The sequence below is a fragment of the Nyctereutes procyonoides genome, unplaced genomic scaffold, assembly GCF_905146905.1.
Source record: "Nyctereutes procyonoides isolate TBG_1078 unplaced genomic scaffold, NYPRO_anot_genome, whole genome shotgun sequence".
Taxonomy (NCBI): domain Eukaryota; kingdom Metazoa; phylum Chordata; class Mammalia; order Carnivora; family Canidae; genus Nyctereutes; species Nyctereutes procyonoides.
In genome coordinates this window covers 27,193,505-27,221,378 of record NW_026575120.1, presented here as the reverse complement: position 1 = coordinate 27,221,378, position 27,874 = coordinate 27,193,505, and the positions used below count along the sequence as shown (strand labels likewise).

At 43.4% G+C, this 27,874-nt stretch overlaps 1 protein-coding gene across 1 annotated transcript; it reads right to left on the bottom strand.

Moving 5' to 3' along the window:
* Positions 1–646: 646 nt before the first annotated feature.
* Positions 647–27,874, bottom strand: ZNF786 (zinc finger protein 786). The gene is made up of 4 exons (XM_055335149.1): positions 27,807–27,874; positions 21,290–21,416; positions 7,683–7,835; positions 647–4,622 (listed from the first exon to the last, which is right to left on the bottom strand). Exons 1-4 carry the CDS (start codon positions 27,822–27,824, stop codon positions 2,533–2,535), a joined length of 2,388 nt encoding a protein of 795 aa, XP_055191124.1. The 5' UTR covers positions 27,825–27,874; the 3' UTR covers positions 647–2,532.

Below are 27,874 nucleotides of genomic sequence, written 5' to 3'. Positions count from 1 at the left end.
TGTGGGACTAGATCCCAGGCATCCATGATCACACCCCAGGCTGCAGGCGGCGCCAAACTGCCGCTCCACTGGGGCTGCCCTCTGCTCCACTTTAAACTTCTGGAAAGAGTTCTCTGTATAGCCTGTGTCCAATTCCCTATTCACACTGTGCACCAGCCAACCAAGATCTGCCTTTCTGCTCAAACACAAAGGAAAAGTGTTCTCTAAGTCAATATCTATCTCGATCCTGCCAAATCTTCTGGCCTTTTCTTAGCACCTGACTTCTCAGCAGCACTCATCTCTGTTGTTCTGCTTCTTGCAGTATTCTCTTCGCTTGGCTGTTGGGGCACCACTCCCTCCTACCATCCCTCCTGTCTCATACTTCCTTTTTGTTCCTTTTCCCTACTTCTCCAAATATGTTGACCCTGAAATTGCTAGGGTTACTGAGGACGTGGTTCTCCGTTCTCTACCCTCAGTGATCTCACAGCCAGGGAAGTTAAATATTTAATGCTGATGACCAAGTTTCTCTCTCCAGTCCAGACGATTGCTCTGAGCTCTAGACTCACAAATCTGTTAAGCAACTCCACTTGCATCTTTGCCTTTGCCTTTGAATAAAGAAAACTGTAGGAAGGTTTTGAACAGGAAAATGACATGATATGACTTTTCTTTTTAAAAATATTTTATTTATTTATTTGAGAGAGAGAATGAGCAGAAGCAGGCTCCCCACTGAGCAGGGAGTGTGATGTGGGGCCCAACCCTGGAACTCCAGGATCATGACCTGAAGGCAGATGCTTAACAGACTGAGCCACCCAGGCACCCCTGACTTTTTTTTAAAAAGGATCAATCTAACTGCTCTTCAGAGAACGGACCGTGGCAGGTAAGGGGAGGAACTGGAAGATCAGTGAGGGTAGTGATATAATCAGGCAAGATATACATCTATGTATATATCTTGAGAGAGAGTATGTGCTGGAGTGGGGGGTGGGGCAGAAGGAGAGAGAATCCTAAGCAGGCTCCATTGCCCGGTATAGAGGCTGATCCAGGGCTCGATCTCACAACCGTGAGATATGACCTGAGTGAGATCAAGAGAATGATGCTTAACCAAATGAACCACCCAGACACCCCTTAATTAGAGATTTTAAATTTTAGCTTTTATTTCCTGAATTATCCATGATCTGTCTGGGATATTTTTGTTACTATTATTCATCTTGATTTCTCTCTTTCCCATATAAGTTTTTTTTTTTTCCAAGTGTTTGATAATCCTTGCAGGTTCATACTTAAGAATGCAGCAGTGGAGAATTTAATCAAGGTCTTTGTGCATACAGGTGGGGCTTGTGTGACAGTTTCCTCTGGGGTGATTGGTTGTTTGGGAGTCCTCTAAGTGCCAGAAGGAGGAGGGCTTTTCTCCCAGACAACATCTACAATAATTATTTCTAGATGGTTTGTTCAATTTTCCTTGTTTTCTCGTGCAAGGTAAATACCAGCTGCTAGGCCTTCCTGGTGCTGGAAGTGGACAGTAGTGGAAGGAAAGAAGGAAAGACCTCAAAGAGTTAACAATGGATCTGCCCTATGACCCAGTAATTGCCCTGCTGGGGATTTACCCCAAAGATACAGATGCAATGAAACGCCGAGACACCTGCACCCCGATGTTTCTAGCAGCAATGTCTACAATAGCCATACTGTGGAAGAAGCCTCGGTGTCCATCGAAAGATGAATGGATAAAGAAGATGTGGTTTATGTATACAATGGAATATTACTCAGCCATTAGAAACGACAAACACCCACCATTTGCTTCAACGTGGATGGAACTGGAGGGTATTATGCTGAGTGAAGTAAGTCAATCGGAGAAGGACAAACATTGTATGTTCTCATTCATTTGAGGAATATAAATAATAGTGAAAGGGAATATAAGGGAAGGGAGAAGAAATGTGTGGGAAATATCAGAAAGGGGGACAGAACATAAAGACTCCTAACTCGGGATCCCTGGGTGGTGCAGCGGTTTGGCGCCTGCCTTTGGCCCAGAGCGCGATCCTGGAGACCCGGGATCAAATCCCACGTCAGGCTCCCAGTGCATGGAGCCTGCTTCTCCCTCTGCCTGTGTCTCTGCCTCTCTCTCTCTCTGTGACTATCATAAATAAATAAAATAAAATAAAATAATTAAAATTTAAAAAAAGAATGCAAAAAAAAAAAAGACTCCTAACTCTGGGAAACGAACTAGGGGTGGTGGAAGGGGAGGAGGGCGGGGGGTAGGGATGACTGGGTGACGGGCACTGAGGGGGGCACTTGACGGGATGAGCACTGGGTGTTATTCTGTATATTGGCAAATTGAACACCAATAAAAAATAAATTTACTATTTAAAAAAAAAGAAAGGAAAAGAAAATCTTGCTGTATGGTTTCCCAAATTCCTAAGTCAGGTCACCTTCTTGCTAAAAAAAAAAAAAAAAAAAGGACCTCTGTTCCTAAACTCTGTCCCCTAGTTGGTCTGGCCATGGCTGCTGTGGCTTCCCAGGCGGCAACATCAACTCTGCTGAAGGCTCTGGATGCCCTACCCGGCCTCAACTCCAGTCAGCCTCTATCATTGCAAACAGCTGGCTAAGCCTTTTCTTAATGTCAGGCTCACTGGGAGCACTGTAGGATTTTGTGTGCACTCTGACATGTTCCGCGAGTTTGGACTTATAAATGAAGCCCTTCCCACAGTCGCCACAGGCAAACGGCCTCTCAGGCCTATGGATGCGCTGGTGCCGCAGCATGTGTCCCTTCTCCCGGAAGTTCTTACCACACTCGGGGCAGCGGAAAGGCCTCTCCCCGGTGTGCAGGCCTTGGTGGCTGAGCAGCTGGGCCTTTAGGCGGAAGCTCTTGTCACATTTGGGACACTGGAAAGGCTTCTCCCCCGTGTGCGTCCTGACGTGTTCGATGAGCTTGGACTGCTTGGCAAAGCCTTTGCCGCACTTGCAGGAGAAGGGCATCTCCCCGCCGTGCAGCAGCTGGTGCGCCTTCATGTCCGCCTTGACTCGGTAGCTCTTGCCGCACTCAGGGCACTGGAAGGGTCTCTCCCCGGTGTGCAGGCGCTGGTGGCTCAGCAGCTGCCCCTTCAGGCGGAAGCTCCGGTCGCAGGCAGGGCACTGAAACGGCCTCTCCCCACTGTGCACGCGGAAGTGCTCGGTGAGCTTGGACTGGCGGGTGAAGCCCTTGCCGCACTCCCCGCACGAGAAGGGCCGCTCCTTGCTGTGCGTGCGCCGGTGCGCCTGCAGGATGCCCTTCAGGCGGAAGCTCTTGTCACACTCGGGGCACTGGAAGGGCCTCTCCCCGCTGTGCACCCGCAGGTGCTCGCGGAGCTTGCACTGGTGCGTGAAGCCACGGCCGCACTCCGCGCAGGAGAATGGCCTCTGCCCGCCGTGGCACAGCCGGTGTGCCCTCAACATGCTCTTCAGCCGGAAGCTCAGTTCGCACTCGGGGCACTGGAAGGGCTTCTCGTCTGTGTGCAGGCGCTCGTGCCTTAGCAGCTGGCCCCTCTGGCGGAAGCTCCTGCCGCACGCCGCACACCAGAACGGCTTCTCCCCGCTGTGCATGCGGGCGTGCTCCGCGAGCTTACACTGCTTGGCAAAGCCCTTGCCACACTTCCTGCAGGAGAAAGGACTCTCGCCACCGTGCGCACGCTGGTGGGCCCTCAGCAGGCCGCGCAGGCGGAAACTCTTGTCACACTCGGGGCACTGGAAGGGCTTCTCTGCCGTGTGTATCCTGCTGTGGATGGCCAGCCTGGACCGTGCGGTGAAGCGCTTACCACACTCCACGCAAACGAACGGCCTCTCGGGGCGGCGCTGCAGGGCCTCCGCGGGCCTCTCGGCGTGGTGGCGCTCGTCCCCGGCCCACCCGGGGTCTGGCTTCCCTCCCGACGGCACGCGGGCCAGCTCAGCCTCCCCGGACAGGGGAGGCTCATCCCCCTCGCCTTCACCGCAGACTAACCTCTCCCCGCTGGGCTGGCTGGGCGGGGCCTGCACGCTGCTCTTTGGGAGAAAGCTCTTGTCATATCCGGGGCCCTGGGAAGGCCTCTCCTTGTGCCACAGGCGGTGGCTGAGAAGTGTCTGCTTGTGCGGGAGGCACATTTTACATTCAGGGCACTGCAGGGGACTCTTCCCTGCGTGGACAGCCAGATGTCTAAGCAAATACTGCTTCAGGCGGAAGCTCCTCCCACAATCATGACATGGGAAGCGCCTCTGACACTGAGGGAGGCTCCGCTGTTGCTGTGGATCAGCTTGTTTGCGGAACTTCTTCCAGGACCTACGTGGCTGGTCTTTCAGGTGGCTCCCCTCATGCTTCTCTAAGTGGTCCTTCTTCCAAAAGCTTTCTCCACAGACAGCGCAAGGGTGCTGGGTGCCCTCCCAGGAGGGAACTTCCTGGAAGCCAGGGAGACCCAGAGTTCTAGGACTTGAGATTCCTTCTCTTTGGGTAGGCTCCCTGGAACTGTGGACTACTGGAAATGGAGCCTGCCTGTCATGTCTGTGTGGGTTCATGAGGGCCAGGCTTTGGTCAGGCCTGAAGGAAATACCTCCTACTCCTCCTGAAGGTTTAGAGAAGCACTGGCCTTCTAGTGGATCTACTTGGAAAAGGCATTTAGCTTCTACGGAATTCACAGCTTGTTGGCTTCCTGAAATAGGAAACAAAAATTCAGTCAGTATTCCTGTCTGTGGCATGACTAAAGGCTTATGTCACCAGGAAAGGGAGAGGTGATGGTGACCTCTGGGGACCTGGGAACCCAGCTCCCACTGAGCTCCACAACCAGGGACATTTCAATGTGGTTCTATTTCATGGCTGAGAGTTTAGTGAGAGCACTAAAACTAAACTGAAAAAAATATGTATCTTTAAAGAAGAAACTATAGGGGTACCTGGCTGGCTAGGCTGAAAGAGCATGTGACTCTTATCTCACAGTCATGAGTTCAAGCCCCACACTTGGTGTAGAGATTACTTAAATACAACTTTTACCTGCACCCCGATATTTATAGCAGCAATGTCCACAATAGCCAAACTGTGGAAGGAGCCTCGGTGTCCATTGAAAGATGAATGGATAAAGAATATGTGGTTTATGTATACAATGGAATATTCCTCAGCCATTAGAAACGACAAATACCCACCATTTGCTTCGACGTGGATGGAACTGGAGGGTATTATGCTGAGTGAAATAAGTCAATCGGAGAAGAACAAACATGATATGGTCTCATTCATTTGGGGACTATAAAAAATAGTGAAAGGGAATAAAGGGGAAAGGAGAAAAAATAAGTGGGAAATATCAGAAAGGGAGACAGAACATGAAAGACTCCTAACTCTGGGAAATGAACTAGGGGTGATGGAAGGGGAGGTGGGCGGGGGGGTGGGGATGACTGGGTGACGGGCACTGAGGTGGGCACTTGATGGCATGAGCACTGGGTGTTATTCTGTATATTGACAAATTGAACACCAATAAAAAATAAATTTATTTAAATAAATAAATAAATAAATAAATAAATAAATAAATAAATAAATAAATAAATAATAAAACTTTAAAAAAGGAAAGAAGAAGGACAGCCTAGGTGGCTCAGCAGTTTAGCACCACCTTCGGCCCAGGGCATGAACTTGGGGACCTGGGATTGAGTCTCACATCGGGCTCCCTGCACGGAGCCTGCTTCTCCCTCTGCCTGTGTCTCTACCTCTCTGTCTCTCTGTTTCTCATGAATAAATAAATAAAATCTTAAAAAAAAAAAAAGAAAAGAAAATACAGGGCCTAAACATAGGGCCAAAGCTTTGGAATCAGACTGTCTGGGTTCAAATCCCATCTCTCTACTGTGTAGCCTTTGTCAAGCTAAGTTCTCTTGGCTTTGGTTCCTTCTTCTGTAGACACAGGGACAGACACAGGGAAGCAACAGGACAAATGGTGGTCATGATTATAAAGTGACTTCCCGCATGTATGGTGCTGCGCATGTGCCTGGCATACCACAAGCACCTGTAAGTGCTCATCACCACCATGACTACAGGACCATCAGACTTGTGCCATTTTTTTAAAATTTTTATTTATTTATGATAGTCAGAGAGAGAGAGAGAGAGAGAGAGAGAGAGAGAGAGAGGCAGAGACACAGGCAGAGGGAGAAGCAGGCTGCATGCACCGGGAGCCTGACGTGGGATTCGATCCCGGGTGTCCAGGATCGCGCCCTGGGCCAAAGGCAGGCGCTAAACCGCTGCGCCACCCAAAGATCCCAGACTTGTGCCATTTTGATGTGCAGACATTCCTGGAGTCAAGAAGTCATGGCAGCACTGTCACTAATAGGCCCTAACACCACAGTTTCATGTGACCAAAGGGCTGTCCCTAAGGCCAGGCAGCAGGGCCTAGGTTCAGGTCTCCGCTCCTCATCCCTATGCCCAAAAACCTTTTAAAAAAGGTTTTCTGGAAGAACTGATAACGGGGTAAAAATTGAAATAACTTGTGGAGCAAAACTCCATTATTATCCAGAAAGAAGCAGCAAAAAACTAAACAAACTGTTGACATTTCTTGGAATGATGCTCCCATTGGCTTTGTCATTCCATACTTTAATGCTGACTTTTAAGAATCCAAAAATCTCAGGGGCACCTGGGTGGCTCTGTCGGTTGAGCAACCAACTCTTGGTTTTGGCTCAGGTCATGATCTTGGGGTTGTAAGATTGAGCCCCGAGTCGGGCTCTACACTCAGCAGGGAGTCTGCTTGAGATTCTCTCCCTCTGCCTTTGCCCTGTGTCCCACACCGCTTGTTCTCTCACTCTCTCTCAAATAAATGAAATAAATATATTTTTAAAGATTTTAATTATTTATTCATGAGAGACACACACAGAGAGGGAGAGACACAGACAGAGGGAGAAGCAGACCCCATGCAGGGAGCCCAATGCAGGACTTGATTCTGGGACCCCAGGATCATTCCCCAGGCCGAAGGGAGGCGCCCAACCACCGAGCCACTCAGGTGTCCCTAACATAAATATTTTTTAAAAAGGGATCCCTGGGTGGCGCAGCGGTTTGGCGCCTCCCTTTGGCCTAGGGCACGGTCCTGGAGACCCGGGATCGAATCCCACGTCAGGCTCCCGGTGCATGGAGCCTGCTTCTCCCTCTGCCTGTGTCTCTGCCTCTATCTCTCTCTCTGTGACTATCATAAGTAAATAAAAATAAATAAAAAATAAATAAAAAAATAAAAAGAATCCAAAAATCCCTTTTAACAAGAAAAAACAGAGGAGACCTAATTTTAGGTATTCAAGTAGAGTCAACAGTCTCCAGATAGGAAGGAAGCAATTTTGCTTCCTCGAATTTGGATAACCAGTCTCTGATTCCTGCCACTGTCTCCCTCGCCCTCCCTACTACTAGCAATAGCTTACATTTACTGAGCTCTTACTGTGTTTCATGTATCACTTTAACACTTTACATATGTTAACGTATATAGTCCTATAATATAGGTACTTTTATTTATTATCTTCATCTTATAGGTCAGGAAATTGAAATATAGATAGGTTGAACAACTTGTCCAAGGTGACCCAGAATGACAAGATCCAGACACAGACTCTAGAACCCGTACTCCTAACTACTATACTTTGTGTTTCTCTAGAATACACAGATGTCAAGCTTCAGCCCAGCCAAGCAGGAAGATGAGATCAGAGAACTGAACAAAGATACACATTGTGATGTCTTAAGGATAGGGCCCTACATTCTTCATACTCACCCCAAAGCAGATGTCCCCCGATAACTGGATCAAATTGCAAATCAGCAGAAGGGCAAATTATGTTTCCTGATTTCTGTAATTCTCCCCAGTTCTTGAAGAACTCTCTCCCCTGTTCAATCCAGGATATTAGTTCTGGTTTGGGAAGTCTGCCATCTGCACAAAGAAGTCAGACAGGGTACTTTGGTTTCTTTCAGCACTAAGTTTAAAACACACGGAGTTGCTTTTATGTTTCAAAATGTACTCCTGGGAGGTGGGCGGGGGATGGGGGTGACTGGGTGACGGGCACTGAGGTGGGCACTTGACAGGATGAGCACTGGGTGTTATTCTGTAAGTTGGCAAATTGAACACCAATAAAAAATAAATTTATTAAAAAATATACTCCTGGGAAAATGTATGAGACAAGATGTCAAAAAATAGATTACAGGTTTATGCAAGGAGGAGTAAAACTGCCCACACATCCTAACTGTACTTCCTAATCTATCTGGACCTGTTAAATCAGTTGTACTATTTAAATCCTGTCTTGGTCCCCATATGCCTAGCAGTATGTATTGTCATGGGTTTCATAAAACTCACTATTAGCATGCTTTGAGAATGGTGGAATAGTACTGCAGGTACCATGGGAAGAAAGAGGGTTTGTCATTATATGGTCTCATTCATTTGGGGAATATAAAAATTAGTGAAAGGGAATAAAGGGAAAGGAGAGAAAACGAGTGAAAATACCAGCGAGGGTGACAAAACATGAGACACCTAACTCTGGGAAATGAACAAGGGGTAGTGGAAGGGGAAGTGGGCAGGGGGCATTGGGGTGACTGGGTGATGGGCAATGAGAGGGGCACTTGGCAGGATGAGCACTGGGTGTTATGAAATATGTTGGCAAATTGAACTCCAATAATTTTTTTTTTAAAAAAGGGTTTGTGAAAAAAAGGGGGGGGGGTTGTGAAAATAAGAACTGGAATGCCTTGGGATGCCTGGGTAGCTTAGTGGTTTAGCACTGGCTTCAGCCCAGGATGTGATCCTGGGGACCCAGGATCAAGTCCCATAGGGCTCCCTGCATAGAGCCTGCTTCTCCCACTGCCTGTGTCTCTGCCTCTCTCTTTCTCTGTGTCTCTCATGAATAAATAAATAAAATTTTTTAAAAAACTGGAATGCCTGTCCTAGATAATTTCACAGTAGGTAGCTTTCCAGCTGAAATATTGTCAGAAGTCCACTGATTATAGTGTTAATCACAACCCCAAACATGGTGGAGTTCTGTTAGAATAAAGTGTTGTAATGAAGTGTTGCAAGCAATGAAATAAGCAAATGAAAATAGTTACAAGATTCTCTAATATGTGACCCCATTTCCCTATAAGAAATGTTTATTTTACATATTTTCAAGTAAAACTTTTTAAAAATAATGTCTATTTAACAGAACCTAAAGTATGCTTCATAGATTGTTAAAGGGAGATCAGTGTATGGTTTATATCAGAGAAAGAGGGTCAGCCAGGTAATGCCTCAGGGTTAAAATGTCAAAGTGATGTAGTACATGTGGAGACTGATCACTGTTCTAGATTCCTCCTTGCCCTCTGAAATCTGCCTTCAATCTCCAAGAATTCATGAGGAAAGGAATCACTATCTTTTATTTAAATCCATATACCGATTCTCAGTCTTCATCTGTTGAAATCCCAGCATCTTTTAAAATAATAAAAATAAAAAATATATAAATAAAACCAAGAAAATAATTCAATTTACATTAACACCAGAAATAACACACTAAAGAATAAACTAAATTAAAAAAAGTAACACTTATACAGTAAAAATTAAAATATTGTTGAAAGAGATTTTAAAGGTGATTAATAAATAGATATCTCAACATTTATGAATAGGAAGGCTTAACATTATTAAGATAACAATATTCCCCAAATCCAACCTACTTTTTTTTTTTTTTTTGCAGAAATTGACAAACTGATAATGGTAATCAAAACAGTGTGGTATTGGCATGAAGATACACACACAGATCAATGAAACAGAATTGAGAATCCAGAAATAAAACTTCTCCATTTATGGTCAATTGATTTTCCCAAAGGACGCCAAGAGAATTCAACAGGGAAACGAACAGTTTTTTCAACAAATGCTGTTGGGACAACTGGATATCCATATGCAAAAGAAGCTGGATCCCTACCTCACACCATATATAAAAATTAACTAACAATGGATCAAAGACCTAAATGTAAGCACTGAAACTGTAAGTCTCTTAGAAGAAAACATAAAAGTAAATCTTTGTAACTGGATCAGGCAATGGTTTCTTAAGTATGATATCAAAAGCTCAAGCAACACAAGAGAAAAGAAACTGGACTTCATAAAAATTAAAAACTTCTGTGCTTCAAAGGATACCCATCAAGAAAGTGAAGAGACAACCCACAGAATGGGAGAAAGTACCTGTGAGTCATATATCTGATAATGTTCTGGTATCCAGAACAAACAGAGAACTCTTAAAAATAACAAAAAGACAAATATACCAATTTAAAAATGGGCAAAGTATTTGAATAGACATTTCTCCTAAGAAAATATGCAAATGAAAAGATGCTCACGATCATTAATTATTAAGGAAATTTAAATTAAACCCACAATGATATACCAATTTGAATCCATTTGATCCTGATGTTTGGGACATAATTTTGGGGTGGAACAGGATTAACAATATAGGATTATATTTCTTTCTCTACAGATTCAATTACTTTAATTGGTTCTTTGGCAACAATAAAAATACATAATGTCTTGGATTGTGTTTTAGAAACAACACTGTATACATAAAGACTGGAAAACTTACTTATGGCAATGGAATAGATATAAAGTATTAGAAACCTTGCAATATAAAGGAAGTCATGTGGCCGCGAGGAGGTAGCCAGAGAGGTGGCAGGAAGCACAGAAGAACTAACTGCATTCTCTTCATACACTGAAGGAAACAAGAGATATAAAGTTGATGGAACTTGATCTAGAAATTTGAATTATAAATGTATCCAAGAGAGGCATGAAAAAAAAACAAAACTTAGGAAAAATGGAAAAAAGGAGATAGCAGAAAGTTTAAGTGAGTTAATGCCTCATTTTTCATAGCAATAAGTAATGCTGCTAAACTTGATAAATCAAGTAATAGGGATGTAAGCATGATAGACTGGAGACAAGCACAGTAAGAACTAAAACAAAAAAGGTTAACAATGGTGGCCTTGGGCAATTAACAAGTGCAGGAGTGAGGAGGAAGCAAAGACTATCATTCATTTGATATATAAAACGTATATATATATATATTTGTATATATGTATATATAGCATATATGTATATACATAGATGTATATATGTGTATATTGTATATGCATGTGTATATATACACATGTAATATATATGTATATTTTTTTTACTTGTTTATATATTTAGTTTTTATTGGTGTTCAATTTGCCAACATATAGAATAACACCAAGTGCTCATCCGTCAAGTGCGCCCCTCAGGGCCCGTCACCCAGTCACCCCAACCCCCCCACCCACCTCCCTTTCTACGACTCCTAGTTCGTTGCCCAGAGTTAGGAATCTCTCATTTTCTGTCTCCATTTCTGATATTTCCCACTCATTTTTCCTCCTTTCCCCTATATTCCCTGTCACTATTTTCTATATTGCCCAAATGAATGAGACCATATAATGTTTGTCCTTCTCTGATTGACTTATTTCACTCAGCATAATACCTTCCAGTTCCAACCACGTCGAAGCAAATGGTGGGTATTTGTCATTTCTAATGGCTGAGTAATATTCCATTGTATACATAAACCACATCTTCTTTATCCATTCATCTTCCGATGGACACCAAGGCTCCTTCCACAGTTTGGCTATTGTGGACATTGCTGCTAGAAACATTGGGGTGCAGGTGTCCCGGTGTTTCATTGCATCTGAATCTTTGGGGTAAATCCCCAACAGTGCAATTGCTGGGTCGTAGGGCAGATCTATTTTTAACTCTTTGAGGAACCTCCACACAGTTTTCCAGGTGGCTGCACCAGTTTACATTCCCACCAACAGTGCAGGAGGGTTCCCCTTTCTCCACATCCTCTCCAACATTTGTGGTTTCCTGCTTTGTTAATTTTCCCCATTATCACTGGTGTGAGGTGGTATCTCATTGTGGTTTTGATTTGTATTTCCCTGATGGCGAGTAATGCGGAGCATTTCCTCATGTGCTTGTTGGACATGTCTATGATTTCCTCTGTGAGATTTCTGTTCATGTCTTTTGCCCATTTCATGATTGGATTGTTTGTTTCTTTGGTGTTGAGTTTCATAAGTTCTTTATAGATCTTGGAAACTAGCCCTTTATCTGATACGTCATTTGCAACTATCTTCTCCCATTCTGTAGGTTGGCTTTTAGTTTTGTTGACGGTATCTTTTGCTTTGCAAAAGCTACTTATCTTGATGAAGTCCCAATAGTTCATTTTTGCTTTTGTTTCTCTTGCCTCTATGGATGTATCTTGCAAGAAGTTACTGTGGCCAAGTTCAAAAAGGGTGTTTGCCTGTGTTCTCACCTAGGATTTTGATGGAATCTTGTCTCACATTTAGATCTTTCATCCATTTTGAGTTTATCTTTGTGGATGGTGTAAGAGAATGGTCCAATTTCATTTTTCTGTGTGTGGCTGTCCAATTTTCCCAGCACCATTTATTGAAGAGACTGTCTTTCTTCCAGTGGATAGTCTTTCCTCCTGTGTCAAATCTTAGTTGACCATAAAGTTGAGGGTCCACTTTTGGATTCTCTATTCTGTTCCATTGACCTATGTGTCTGTTTTTGTACCAGTACCACACTGTCTTGATGACCACAGCTTTGTAGTACAACCTGAAATCTGGCATTGTGATGCCCCCAGATATGGTTTTCTTTTTTAAAATCCCCCTGGCTATTCGGGGTCTTTTCTGATTCCACACAAATCTTAAAATAACTTGTTCCAACTCTCTGAAGAAAGTCCATGGTATTTTGATAGGGATTGCATTAAACGTGTAAATTGCCCTGGGTCACATTGACATTTTCACAATATTAATTCTTCCAATCCATGAGCATGAAATATTTTTCCTTCTCTTTGTATCTTCTTCAGTTTCTTTCAAAAGTGTTCTGTAGTTTTTAGGGTATAGATCCTTTACTTCTTTGGTTAGATTTATTCCTAGGTATTTTATGCTTTTGGGTGCAATTGTGAGATTGACTCCTTAATTTCTCTTTCTTCAGTCTCATTGTTAGTGTATAGAAATGCCACTGATTTCTGGGCATTGATTTTGTATCCTGCCACACTGCCAAATTGCTGTATGAGTCCTAGCAATCTTGGGGTGGAGTCTTTTGGGTATTCTATGTAGAGTATCATGTCATCTGCAAAGAGGGAGAGTTTGACTTCTTCTTTGCCAATTTGAATGCCTTTAATGTCTTTTTGTTGTCTGATTGCTGAGGCTACGACTTCTAGGACTATGTTGAATAGCAGTGGTGAGAGTGGACATGCCTATATTGTTCCTGATCTTAGGGGAAAGGCTCCCAGTGCTTCCCCATTGAGAATGATATTTGCTGTGGGCTTTTCATAGATGGCTTTTAAGATGTGGAAGAATGTTCCCTCTATCCCTACACTCTGAAGAGTTTTGATCAGGAATGGATGCTGTATTTTGTCAAATGCTTTCTCTGAATCTATTGAGAGGATCCTATGGTTCTTGCTTTTTCTCTTGCTGATCTGATCAATCACATTGATTGCTTTACAAGTGTTGAACCAGCCTTGCATCTCGGGGATAAATCCCACTTGGTCATGGTGAATAATCTTCTTAATGTATAGTTGGATCCTATTGGCTAGTATCTCGTTGAGAATTTTTGCGGCCATGTTCATCAGGGATATTGGCCTATAATTCTCCTTTTTGGTGGGGTCTTTGTCTGGCTTTGGAATTCAGGTGATGTGGCCTCATAGAACGAGTGTGGAAGTATTCCATCTCTTTCTATCTTTCGGAACAGCTTTAGTAGAATAGGTATGGTTTCTTCTTTCAATGTTTGATAGTATTCCCCAGGGAAGCCATCTGGCCCTGGACTTTTGTGTCTTGGGAGTTTTTTGTTTGTTTGTTTTTTTAATATTTTGGTCATTCTTGCTTATTTTTTTTAAAGATTTACTTATTTATTTATGATACACAGAGGAGAGAAAGAGAGAGAGAGGCAGAGGGAGAAGCAGGCTCCATGCCGGGAGCCCGACGTGGGACTCGATCCCGGGACTCCAGGATCGCGCCCTGGACCAAAGGCAGGCGCTAAACTGCTGAACCACCCAGGGATCCCCCTCTTGGGAGGTTTTTGATGATGACTGCTTCAATTTCCTCCCTGGTTATTGGCCTGTTCAGGTTTTCTATTTCTTCCTGTTCCAGTTTTGGTAGTTTGCCTAATTTACTGGCGTATAGCTGCTCATAGTATGTTTTTAAAATCATTTGTATTTCCTTGGTGTTCATGGTGATCTCTCCTTTCTCATTCATGATTTTATTAATTTGAGTCTTTTCTCTCTTCTTTTTAATAAGGCTGGCTAATGGTTTATCTAATTAATTCTTTCAAAGAACCACCTCCTGGTTTTGTTGATCTGTTCAACAGTTCTTCTGGTCTCTATTTCATGGAGTTCTCCACGAATCTTTATTAACTCTCTTCTGCTGGGTGTAGGATCTATTTGCTGTTTTTTCTCCAGCTCGTTTAGGTGCAAGGTTAGCTTTTGTGTTTGAGTTCTTTCCAGTGTTTGGATAGATGCTTGTATTGCGATGTATTTCCCCCTCAGGACTGCTTTTGCTGTATCCCAAAGATTTTGAATGGTTGTATCTTCATTCTCATTAGTTTCCATGAATCTTTTTAATTCTTCTCTAATTTCCTGGTTGACCCTTTCATCTTTTAGCAGGATGGTCCTTAACTTCCACGTGCTTGAAATCCTTCCAAACTTCTTGTGATTTAGTTCTAATTTCAAAGCATTATGGTCTGAAAATATGCAGGGGACGATCCCAATATTTTGCTATCGGTTAAGACCAGATTTATTTAAAAAAAAAAAAAAGACCTGACTTGTGACCCAGTATGTAATCTATTCTGGCAAAAGTTCCACGTGCACTTGAGAAGAATGTGTATTCAATTACATTTGGATGTAAAGTTCTGTAAATATCTGTGAAATACATCTGGTCCAGTGTATCATTTAAAGCTCTTGTTTCTTTGGAGATGTTGTGCTTAGAATACCTGTCAATTGTAGAAAGCACTACGTTCAAGTCACCAAGTAAAAGTGTATTATTATCTAATTATCTCTTAACTGGTTATTAATTGATTGATATACTTGGCAGCTCCCACAACAGGGCATAAATATTGATGATTGTTATGTCATCTTGTTGGATAGATCCTTTAAGTATGATATAGTGTCTTCATCTCTCACTACAGTTTTCGGGATAAATTTTAGTTTATCTGATGTAAGGATGGCTACCCCTGCTTTCCTTTGAGGGCCATCTGAATGGTAAATGGTTCTCCAACCTTTTATTTTCAGGCTGTAGGTGTCCTTCTGTCTAAAATGAGTCTCTTGTAGACAGCAAATAGATGGGTCTTGCTTTTTTATTGAGTCTGAAACCCTGTGCCTTTTGATGGGGTCATTAAGCCAATTCACGTTCAGAGTTACTATTGAAAGATATGAATTTAGTGTCATCATGATACCTATTCAGTCCCTGTTTTTGTGGCTTGTTCCCTTGGACTTCCTCTATTACAGAATCCCCCTTAGTATTTGTTGCAGAGCTGGCTTCGTGGTCACATATTCTTTCAGTTTCTGCTATATTGGAAGCTCTTTATCTCTCCTTCTATTCTGAATTAGAGCCTTCTTGGATAAAGTATTCTTGGCTGCATGTTCTTCTCTTTAGGACCCTGAATATATCCTGCCAGCCCTTTCTGGCCTGCCAGGTCTCTGTGGAGAGGTCTGCTGTTAATCTAATATTTCTCCCCATAAAAGATAGAGATTTCTTGTCTCTTCCGCTTTAAGGATCTTTTCTTTATCTTTGGCATTTGTAAGCTTCACTATTAAATGTCGAGGTGTTGAGCATTTTTTGGGGGGGGGGATCGATGTATTTTCTGGATCTGAATGCCTGTTTCCCTTCCCAGATTAGGAAAGTTTTCAGCTATGATTTGTTCAAATACATATTCTGGACCTCTGTCCCTTTTGGCGCCCTTGGAAACCCCAATTAAACGTAGATTTTTCCTTCTGAGGCTGTCATTTATTTCCCTTAACCTATCTTCACAATCTTTTGTTTTCCTCTTTTTTCCTCATTTTCCCTCTTTGCCATCAACTTGTCTTCTACGTCACTCACTTGTTCTTCTATCTCGTTAACCCTTGTCGTTAGGACCTCTAGTTTGGATTGCATCTCATTTAATTGATTTTTTTTTTATAAATTAATTTTTATTGGTGTTCAATTTACCAACATACAGAATAACACCCAGTGCTCATCCCGTCAAGTGTACCCCTCAGTGCCCGTCACCCATTCACCCCCACCCCCCGCCCTCCTCCCCCTCCAACACCCCTAGTTCATTTCCCAGAGTTAGAAGTCTTTATGTTCTGTCTCCCTTTCTGATATTTCCCATACATTTCTTCTCCCTTCCCTTATATTCCCTTTCACTATTATTCATATTCCCCAAATGAATGAGAACATACACTGTTTGTCCTTCTCCGGTTACTGTGGCCAAGTTCAAAAAGGGTGTTGCCTGAGTTCTCCTCTGGGATTTTGATGGAATCTTGTCTCACATTTAGATCTTTCATCTATTTTGAGTTTATCTTTGTGTATGGTGCAAGAGAGTGGTCCAGTTTCATTCTTCTGCATGTGGATGTCCAATTTTCCCAGCACCATTTATTGAAGAGACTGTCTTTCTTCCAGTGGATCGTCTTTCCTCCTTTATCGTATATTAGTTGACCATAAAGTTCAGGGTCCACTTCTGGGTTCTCTGTTCTGTTCCATTGATCTATATGTCTGTTTTTGTGCCAGTACCACACTGTCTTGATGAACACAGCTTTGTAGTACAACCTGAAATCTGGCATTGTGATGCCCCCAGATATGGTTTTCTTTTTTAAAATTCCCCTGGCTGTTTGGGGTCTTTTCTGATTCCACACAAATCTTAAAATAATTTGTTCTAAGTCTCTGAAGAAAGTCCATGGTATTTTCATAGGGATTGCATTATACGTGTAAATTGCCCTGGGTAACATTGACATTTTCACAATATTAATTCTGCCAATCCATGAACATGGAATATTTTTCCATCTCTTTGTGTCTTCCTCAATTTCTTTCAGAAGTGTTCTATAGTTTTTAGGGTATATTTTGAGAACCATTTGAATGGTAAATGGTTCTCCAACCTTTTATTTTCAGGTTGTAGGTGTCCTACAATGAGTCTCTTGTAGACAGCAAATAGATGGGTCCTGCTTTTTTATCCAGTCTGAAACCCTGCACCTTTTGATGGGGTCATTAAGCCCATTCACGTTCAGAGTTACTATTGACAGATATGAGTTTAGTGTCATCATGATATCTATTCAGTCCTTGTTTTTGTGGATTGTTCCACTGAACTTCTTCTTAAAGGGGAGTTTTAAGAGTCCCCCTTAAAATTTCTTGCAGAGCTGGTTTGGAGGTCACATATTCTTTCAGTTCCTGCCTGTCTTGGAAGCTCTTTATCTCTCCTTCCATTTTGAATGAGAGCCTTGCTGGATAAAGTATTCTTGGTTGCATGTTCTTCTCATTTAGGACCCTGAATATATCCTGCCAGCCCTTTCTGGCCTGCCACGTCTCTGTGGAGAGGTCTGCTGTTACCCTAATATTCCTCCCCATGAAAGTCAGGGACTTCTTGTCTCTTGCTGCTTTAAGGATCTTCTCTTTATCTTTGGAATTTGCAAGCTTCACTATTAAATGTCGAGGTGTTGAATGGTTTTTATTGATTTTAGGGGGAGATCTCTCTATTTCCTGGATCTGAATGCCTGTTTCCCTTCCCAGATTGGGAAAGTTTTCAGCTAGGATTTGTTCAAATACATATTCTGGCCCTCTGGCCCTTTCGGCGCCCTCGGGAACCCCAATTAAACGTAGGTTTTTCTTCCTTAGACTGTCATTTATTTGCCTTAATCTGTCTTCATGGTCCCTTAATTGATTGTCTCTTTTTTCCTCAGTTTCCCTCTTTGCCATTAACTTGTCTTCTATGTCACTCACTCGTTCTTCCACCTCGTTAACCCTCGTCGTTAGGACTTCTAGTTTGGATTGCATCTCATTCAATTGATTTTTAATTTCTGCCTGATTGGATCTAAATTCTGCAGTCATGAAGTCTCGTGAGTCCTTAATGCTTTTTTCTAGAGCCACCAGTAGCTGTAGAATAGTGCTTCTGAATTGGCTTTCTGACATTGAAGTGTAATCCAGATTTCGTAACTCTGTGGGAGAGAGGACTGTTTCTGATTCTTTCTTTTGAGGTGAGGTTTTCCTTCTAGTCATTTTGCTCAGTGCAGAGTGGCCAAAAACAAGTTGTATTGGAACACGGGGGAGTATCTTCTGAATCTGTAGACTTTAAGTCCCTTGACTTCCCCTGGAACTGGTCCGTCCAGCTGGTCTTCTGGGGGAGGGGCCTGCTGTGCTGATTTTCAGGTTAGCACTTGGGGGAGCTGCTCTGCCCCTGCCTGCTGCCGGGCTCAGCGGGGGTTGTTTACCCCGTGGGGCCCCAGGAGGAACAGCAGCAGTTGCTATGGCAACTCTGGAAGCCTGGATTTAGCCTCCGCAGGAACTACGGGGCTCGGGGCTCTCGGTTCTCTGTCCGCAGGGCCTGGAGGCTCCGGGGCGGGGCCGCTGATCTGCTCAGCTCGGGGCAGGAGCGTCCTCGCTGTCCTGGGCCCTCCCGGCCTCTGCCTGTCCCAGGGGGAGGCCGGATCCTGGGCTGTGTCCCGGCGCCCTGTGCTCCGGGGCCTGCGCTGTTGGATTTGCGCTCCCGCCCTGCAGCTCCCTCCCTGGAGCCGCTCCCGAGCCCCTCCGAGCTGCTCCGGGTCCCGCTGTGCGCGCTGCAGCCCTTAGGGAGCTCGGCGCACTCTCCCGGGGCGCAGGTGTCTGTTAGTGTCCCAGGGAGCCCGAGGGCATCCCCGCCCTCCTGGGTCCTGCTCTAACTCCCTGCGAGCCCCTTTCCGCCCGCCCGGGAAGGTTGGTGCAGCTCCTGCTTCTCCGGGACGGGGCTCTCCTGTCCTGGGGACACTCGCCCCGGCCTCAGCCCGGCTCCTCGCGGGGCCCCTCCCCCTCGGAGGCCTTTTGTTCCTTTATTTCTTTTTCCCCGTCTTCCTACCTTGATAGAAGCGCGGACTCTTCTCACTGTAGCATTCCAGCTGGTCTCTCTTTACATCTCAGGCCGAATTCGTAAATTTTCAGGATGGTTTGAAGGTTATCTAGGTAATTTGGTGGGGACAGGCGATTTGGGGACCCTGCTCTTCCGCCATCTTGCCCCTCCCCTTCATTTAATTGATTTTTAATTTCTGCTTGATTAGATCTAAATTCTGCAGTCATTAAGTCTGAGTCCTTTATGCTTTTTTCTAGAGCCACCAGTAGCTTTATAATTGTGATTCTGAATTGGCTTTCTGACACTGAATTGTAATCCAAATTTTGTAACTCTGTGGGAGAGAGAACTGTTTCTGATTCTTTCTTTTGAGGTGAATTTTTCCTTTCAGTCATTTTGCTCAGTGCAGAGTGGCCAAAAACAAGTTGTACTGGGAAAAGGAGAAAAAGAGAGAAGAGAAAAAAGAAAAGAAGAGAAAAAGGTGGGGGGGAGCAAACAGAAAACAAAAAAGGTGGAGTATCCTCTGATTCTATATACTGTAAATCCCTCGACTTCCCCCTGGAACTTTCCAGTGCTGCTTGGTCAATAATTTGCTTTTCCCCTGTCCATCTAGCTGGTCTTCTGGGGGAGGGGCCGCTGTGCTGATTCTCAGATGTGAGCACCTGGGGTAGCTGCTCAGCCCCTGCCTGGTGCGAGGCTTAGTGGGAGTTGTTTATCCTGTTTATACTGTGACGCCACTGTGAGGCTCAGTGGGGGTTGTTTATCCTGTGAGGCCCCAGGAGGAACAACAACAGTGGCGGTGGCCAGCTCTCCAGCTCTGTTGTCAGCTCCCGCAGTAACTGCCACAGCTCTCAGTCTGCAGGGGCCTGGATGCTCCGGGGGTGGGGCCGAGGATCTGCATAGCTCAGGGCCCGCTCCTGCGGCACGAGCGTCCTTGCTGCCCTGTGTCCTCCTGGCCTCCGCATGTCCCAGGGGGAGCACCTTATCCTTGGCCCCAGCCCCCGGCTCCCCGGCCTGTGTTGCTGGAATCCCGCTCACTGGCCACGCAGCCCCCTCCAGGCGGATACTCCACCCGAGCCCCTCCAAGCTGCTCCCGAGGCCCCGCGGGGCATGTGCTGCAGCCCTTTAGGGAGTTCGGCAGCGGGGTGTGGGGCGCTCTCCCCGGGGTGCAGGTCCTCCGTTGGTGTCCCTGGGAGCCTGAGGGCATCCCCGCCCCTCCTGGGGTCCTGCCTGAGCTCCCTGTGCCTTTCCGTCTGGGAAGTTTGGTGAAGCTCCTGCTCCTGTGGGCCTGGGCTCTCCTGTCCTGGGGGCACTCGACACACAGCCTTAGCCCGGCTCCTGGCGGGGCCCCTCCCCCTTGGATGCTTTTTATTTTTTTCCGTCTTCCTACCTCGATAGAATTGTGAACTCTTCTCATTATAGCATTCCAGCTGTTCTCTCTTTAAATCTCAGACTGAATTTGTAGGTTTTCAGGATGATTTGAGTTATCTAGGTAATCTGGTGGGAACAGGTGACTTGGGGACCCTACTCTTCCGCCATCTTGCCCCTCCTCTGTCTATATATTATATTATATACACATATAATATATAACATATATGTGTGTGTGTGTGTACACACAAAGACCAAGTAAGCAAGAAAGCTAAAAAGAACCCATTACCATAACCATGATGAGACAACTGCTGTTAAACATTTCAGGGTATAGCCTTACAAAATCTCTTTGCAGGATCCCTGGGTGGCCCAGCGGTTTAGCGCCTGCCTTTGGCCCAGGGCGCGATCCTGGAGACCCAGGATCGAATCCCACGTCGGGCTCCCGGTGCATGGAGCCTGCTTCTCCCTCTGCCTGTGTCTCTGCCTCTCTCTCTCATTCTGTGTGACTATCATAAATAAATAAAAAATTTTTTTAAAAAAAATCTCTTTGCAGGGAAATATTCTAGCTTTTCTGAGTTATACAGACCCCACTGTAAAAACTGACAGGTAGGGACATCCTAGGGTAAAGATATATGGGCACATTATGGACACGAGCCAGGAGTGCTCCCATATGGAAATCACAGCAACCAGTGTTGGTGACTAAAAGCCCTGACTTAGTTACTTCTGGCCACAATACACATCAAACAGTCTTGAATATTCTCACATCACAATGTCTACCCCTGAGTAGGATTAGCAGTGCTTACAAGGTATTAACAAAACAGGACTTGTGGGTAAAAAATACCTTTCTGAGTTAATTTCTGAGAAATCTGACATAACAAACAGTAGCACCAAGTGACTGACACCTCTCCCAGACCCAGTTCTAGGACTTACCCACAAAATTGAACACTTCTTACCTAGAGAAACAAGAATCTCATAATTGGTTCTCATTACATGCTTGTAAAGCTCCTTCTGCCATGCCTCTAGATTCAGCCATTCGTGCTCAGAGAAATAAATAGCAACATCCTCAAAAGTCAGAGGTAGCTGAAATTATAGACATAATACATATATAGGCATTAGTACTTCAAAAGGACTTCAACTCCTTCTCATCAAGTTATTTTTGCTTCTTTTTTTTTAAAGGTAAACTCTTATCTCCAAGGTGAGGCTCGAACTCACAACCTTGAGATCCAGAGTCATATGCTCTATCCCTGAGCCAGCCAAGTGCTCCTCCTCCTCAATTTAAAAAAATAACTTTAGTAGTGGACACTGTTTTTGTCTATTTAGCAACTTCTTCCTCGGGAACTACTCCTTCCCCCACTGCAGCCATGTGGTTCTGCTGTTAATCACTACACTGCCCAGAGCTCTTGATGCTTGTTCAAACTATATACACATATGGATAGTAAAGAATTTTTCTTTTCTTTTTTTAAAATAAGGTTGAAGGCAGCCTGGGTGGCTCAGCAGTTTAGTGCCATCTTCAGCCCAGAGCATGATCCTGGAGACCCGGGATTGAGTCCCACATCGGGCTCCTGGCATGGAGCCTGCTTCCCCCTCTGCCTGTGTCTCTGCCTCTCTCTGTCTCTCATGAATAAATAAATAAAATCTTTAAAATAAAAAATAAAAATTTAAAAAGGGTGAATAAATCACTGCGTAACTTCCTTCACTTAATATATTACAGGTATCTTTCCAGGTCAATGTGTATAAGCAAAACCAGGTTTTTGTAAATTGCATTATATTTCATGAGGTGGGTATATATACACCACCACCACCCCACACCCCACCCTGTGATGGTACATAGTTTCCATTTCCTTTATAAATTACAAACAATGCTCTGATATGCTCCTTGATATATTAATGCTTTTACCTCTGTAAGATAAAACCTAAAAAGGAGAACTACTAAATCAAAAGATATTAAACATGTTGTTTAATAAATACCATCCGATTGCCTTCCAAAAAGAATTTGGCATTTCTGCTGTTGTTAATGAGACTTCTTTCTTTACACCTTTGCCAGCACAGGTTGTTCTTAAACTTTTTTTTGCCAATGTGATGGGTGAAAAACTGTATTCATTCTTTTAATTTGCATTAATTTGTGAGGCCTAGCATCCTTTTCATACTTTCAGTGGGGGGGCATTCCACATCTTTGTGAATGTCTATCTACTCAGGCGCCCCTCACACTGCTTTTTTTTTTTTTTTTTTTTGTATTATACTTTTCAGGAGAACCTCTTTTGTGGCTTCAGGGTTTAGTATCTTGTTTGGAAGACTTCTTATTCTAAAATTATAAAATATTCTCCTAAATTCTTCATAACATTCGTACAACTTTTATTAGAATTAGACTTTTTTTATGTGCTTCAGTAAAATTTAGCTTTCTTCATATAGACCTTATATAATTCTTGATATGTTAATTCCTAGGGACTGTAGAGGGGTTTTGTTGTTGTTACCATGTTTGAGGGGTTTATCCCACTAAATTTTCTAATTATGAAAACTTGGAAAGTTAATTTTTATGTTTATTTTGGAAATGAATTCCCTTGTTGGCTAACACTTTCAATTGACTGCCTTGGAGTGTCTAGAGAAGGAGATCTACAAATTAACATTTCTTTTAATGATTTAAGCCTGACTTTCTTACTGTACTGGCTGGAATGATATCAAGTAATAGTGATGATAGCATGCATCTTATTCTTCAAAGGAAGTGTTTGTAGTGGTTTACAAGTAATAATTTTTGGTTTCCTTTGACTTATTAACACCAAGATGCCTCTTTTTAAAAATATTTTATTTATTTATTTATTTATGAGAGACACAGAGAGAGGCAGAGACACAGGCAGAGGGAGAAGAAGGCTGCCCGTAAGGAGCCCGATGTGGGACTTGATCCCAGATTCTGGGATCATGCCCTGAACTGAAGGCAGACACCCAACCACTGAGCCATCCAGGTGCCCCCCCACCTTTTTAAAGATTTTATTTATTTATTCATGAGAGACACACAGAGAGAGGAAGAGACATAGGCAAAAGGAGAAGCAGACTCCATGCAGGGAGCCCGATGTGGGACTCAATCCCCGAACTCCTGGATCACAACCCGAGCCAAAGGCAGATACTCAACTGCTGAGCCACCCAGGCATCCCGATGTCTCTTGTTCCTAGAATACTAAGAGTTTATCAAGAATTGGTTTTGAATTTCACTACTTTTCAAAACAATGCATTAGAAAAAATAATGCATGCAAATGTGTTTAAAAAAAAAAAAAAACCCACACTGGGATCCCCGCGAGGAGCCTGCTTCTCCCTCTACCTATGTCTCTGCCTCTCTGTGTATCTCTCATGAATAAATAAAATCTTTAAAAAAATAAATATAAAACATTTTTATTTTTTATTGTGGTGGCCTTGGATAAATTGAACACTTTCTAAGGTATGTAACTAGAAACACGTAAACTATGTATTTGTTAAAGTACTCTAATTACTTGGCTTTTTTCAAAATATACTTTTTAAAAAGTTTTTCATTCTTTTAGGTAATCTCTACACCCAATGTGGGACTTGAACTCACAACTCCAAGATCAAGAGTTGTAACATGCACTACCAACTGAGCCAGTCAGGCACCCCTGTTGTTTTCTTTAAATTGGATTTAACTCCAAATGTTTTGCCATGTGTTATTTTTCTTGGGTATTAAAGTACAGCCTGTGTTAACTTTTATTTTTATTCACTTTTGTTATATTCAATATGAAACTTGGATTTATGTTTTTAAATAATTCCTTTACATTTAAATTAGAAATTATTTTAAGAAAAAAAATTATTTTAAGTTTAGTGAAAGTCATTTCTACTGTTTTTAAAAATGTGAATTTGATCTAACATGATTGATTAACATAGGGAATAATTTGCCACAAAATTTTTCACTTGCTTATATGCAATTTTGTCTGTGAGAAACTTGAGGTTAGTTCTACCTAGGGACAATTTTACCTGAGGGGCCATTTGGCAAAATCTAGGGACATTTTTGTCATGATTGGGTGGGGACTGCTACTTGGATCTAATGGGGAGAAGCCAAGGATGCCAATAAACATCCTACAATGCACAAGATAAGCCCCCCACAACACAAAATTATCCAGTACAGAATGCCAGTAGTGGCAAGGGTAACAAACTGTGCTAGCTGAACAAAGAGAGCCGAGTGGGAATATACATATGCATACTCTTGAAGAATCTCTGAGCTACCTCAGAGTACCTTGTTTTATAAACCCTACCTATCCACACCTGGTGTTACAACTTTCCAACTGATTTCAGACAATGGTCCTTCCACTTCACAATAATTCACAAGCACTACTCCTTGTACACAATTCCATTAGCAAATTTCAGGTAGTTTTCAAGATAGTTTATTTTTTAATAATTTAACATGCATAAAACTGTGCTTTCATTAAGTTCTTTACTTCGTAACATGTCACTGACAGAAGAAAAAATAAAATAAGATAAAGAGATGGAGGCAAACCATAAGACTCAACTCTAGGAGACAAACTGAGGGTAGCTGGAGCTTCTGCCTTCGGCTCAGGTGGTGATCCCATGGTCCTGGGATTGAGTCTTGCACCAAGTTCACCGCGGGGAGCCTGCTTCTCCCTCTGCTTATGTCTCTGCCTCTCTCTCTCTTATGAATAAATAAATAAAATCTTAAAAAAAAAAAAAAGAAACTCAAGTCCATTTTAGTCCCTCATCAACACTGTTCTTTTTTTTTTTTTTTTTTAGATTTTATTTATTTATTCATTATAGACTTAGTGAGAGAGAGGCAAAGACACCAGCAGTGGGAGAAGCAAGCTCCATGCTGGGAGCCCAACGCAGGACTCGATCCCAGGACTCCAGGACCACGCCCTGGGCCAAAGGCAGGCGCTAAACTGCTGAACCACCCCAGGGATCCTGCAAGTTTTTATACTCAGTCCTATTTTTTCTTCCAAGAAGCAAACATTATGATGCATGTAACTTTTCAGTGTGTGTTTTTAATTTTTACATACACCTAAGTAACTATAAATAAGTATTGCTTTGTCTTTTATGCACAAATCCTTTATAATACTGCAGCTTGCATTTTTCACTCAACATTTTGAGATCTGTCCATGTTGATATACAGAGAACTGATTTAATTTTGTGTCTTGCTCCATTGGCTGAATATGTCACAATTTTTAATCCATTCTTTTACCGATTGACCATTTGTTTTCAGATCTCTTAACTGCATGTTCAGATCCTTTGCCTATGTTTTTAATGGGTCACTTGTCATTTCATTTCTGGGACTTACTTTATGTAATTTTAAAAAAAGATTTATTTGATGGGGGGAGAGAGGGAGCGAAAGTCTTAAGCAGACTCTGTGCTAAGCTCAGAGCCTGACTTGGGGGCTTGATCTCATGACCCTGGGATTAAGACCTTAGCTGAAACTGAGCTGGATGCCAAACCAACTGAACCACCCAGGTTCCCCCTTTATGTAATTTGATACTGATTAACTGTTGAGCAAACTAGGTTACAAATACTTTCTCCTTGTGTATAGCCATTTATTTATGCTTATATTGTACATGAATTTTTGGTTTCAATGCAAAGGTATCAATCTTTCCTTAAGCCATTTTGCTTTCTGTTTTAAAAAAATTTTATTTAGGTTACAAAGATATTCTACAATTTTCTTCCAATAGGCTTAAGTTTTGCTTTTCATGTTTAGATTTTAAATTTATCTAGAATATAATTTTTTATGGTATACAGTGGTAATCTACTTTAAGGCTTTTTTCCAACTGGAAAAGTCAGTTGTCCCAACATTGGCTTTGAAGTTCTCTGTATTACTTTCTGAAAGCTGCTGTAACAAAGTACCCCAACTGGGTGGTTTAAAATAATAAAATACATTCTCTTATAGTTCTAGTGGCTAGAAGTCTGTCATCAAGGTGTCAGCAGGGCCATGCTGTCTCTGAGCCTCTAGGGGAGAATCTGTTCCAAGGCTTTCCCTTAGCTTCTGGTAGTGGCTGGCCACATCCTTGGCATTTCTTGACTCAAAGGTGCATAATTCCAATCTTTGTCTCTACTGTAACAGGCTATTCTCACTTTGCATGTCTGAGTCTCTGTATCCCTGCTTATAAAGATACCAGTCACACTGGATTAATAACCTACCCTATTCTGATATCGTCTCATTTTAACCAATTAAATCTGCAACAAACTTACTTCTGATAAGGTCACAATCTGAAGTTCCAAAAGAACGGATTTTGGGGAGACACTATTCAACCCAGTATAGTCTGCATCTGGATTCTCTTTGGGTTTCCACTGCTCTGTGTGTCTACTCCTGCACAAAACAGAACTGTAATAATTCTATGGGCTTTTTTTTTTTTTTTAATGATAGTCACACACAGAGAGAGAGAGGCGGAGAGAGAGAAGCAGGCTCCATGCACCGGGAGCCCGATGTGGGATTCGATCCCGGGTCTCCAGGATCGCGCCCTGGGTCAAAGGCAGGCGCCAAACCGCTGCGCCACCCAGGGATCCCAATTCTATGGGCTTATAGTAAGTTTTATTACCTGGTAGGGCAATTCGCCTTACGTTGTTCTTTTTCTCAGAATCATACTTTTGACCTTTATTTTTCCAGATGAAATTTAGAACGTTTGTCTAAATTCACAAAAATCTGCCATTTTAATAAAACTGCCGTAAACTTACATATTAACTTGGAAGAAAAGTATCATTTTTACTGTATTCAGCCTTTCCATCCGTAGGCCTGGTTACTTCCCATTTATTTATAATTTCTCCACAAAGGTGTTGCATATCCTTTGAATATTTAATCCTAGATATTATGTTTTCTTAGTGGAGACTGTTAACGCTATTTGGAAATAAATAACTTTAGGAATTCGTTTAGCAGTCAGGAAAAATGGTCAATAGACAAGTGTCTAATTAAAAAAAAAAAAAAACAAAAACCGTAATGGCCATCCCTGTAAACCTCGAGTACAACAGACATTAAATAATCAAGTACGTGCACTCTGCCTAGGTCTCTACAACCTATTCTACTCCCTCCAAGCCGTCTTCCTTCCTCCTTACACTCAGCACAAATCAGCGGCTGAATTATCTTACTCGAGCCGCGGACGGACAATCACCTCAACCCTCAACATCTTAAACCTTTCAACACATTTGTTGTGAATTCAGTAACCGCGATGTAAAAGTGGCAGCGCTGACACGCACCGCGGGCTCTGGACAGATTTCTCCCCCGTCCCCCGTCCCCCGTCCCCCGTCCGCCCCCGGCCCAGACCCGACCCGCCGCTCAGTTTGCGGGCGGGCGCGCGGCCGCCGCCGAGCCCCAGACGCGGGGGCCCCCAGCTCCTGACACTCGGAGCCTCGCGCGGCACCGACTCCGTTCCCCCGCCCTCCGCTGCCGCCCTGCGAGGACCCCATGGGCGCCCGCCAAGCCGGAGCCCCAAGACCCGCCCCGAGCCCCGACCCCGGCGTCCGCGCGGGTAGCCTTTCTTACCGGAGCCGGCTCGGCCATGGCCCTCCGCGCCCCCGCCCGGCTCCCGCCCCGAGGCGCCCAACCGACAC

Excerpts from the sequence above, each read along its gene's own strand:
- ZNF786 (XM_055335149.1), bottom strand. Across the intron at positions 7,836-21,289 it reads TGAGATTCTTGTTTCTCTAG|ATGGCAGACTTCCCAAACCA; the intron begins GTAAGAAGTGTT and ends TTCTTTGTGCAG. Across the intron at positions 4,623-7,682 it reads CGGGGGACATCTGCTTTGGG|GAAGCCAACAAGCTGTGAAT; the intron begins GTGAGTATGAAG and ends TTCCTATTTCAG.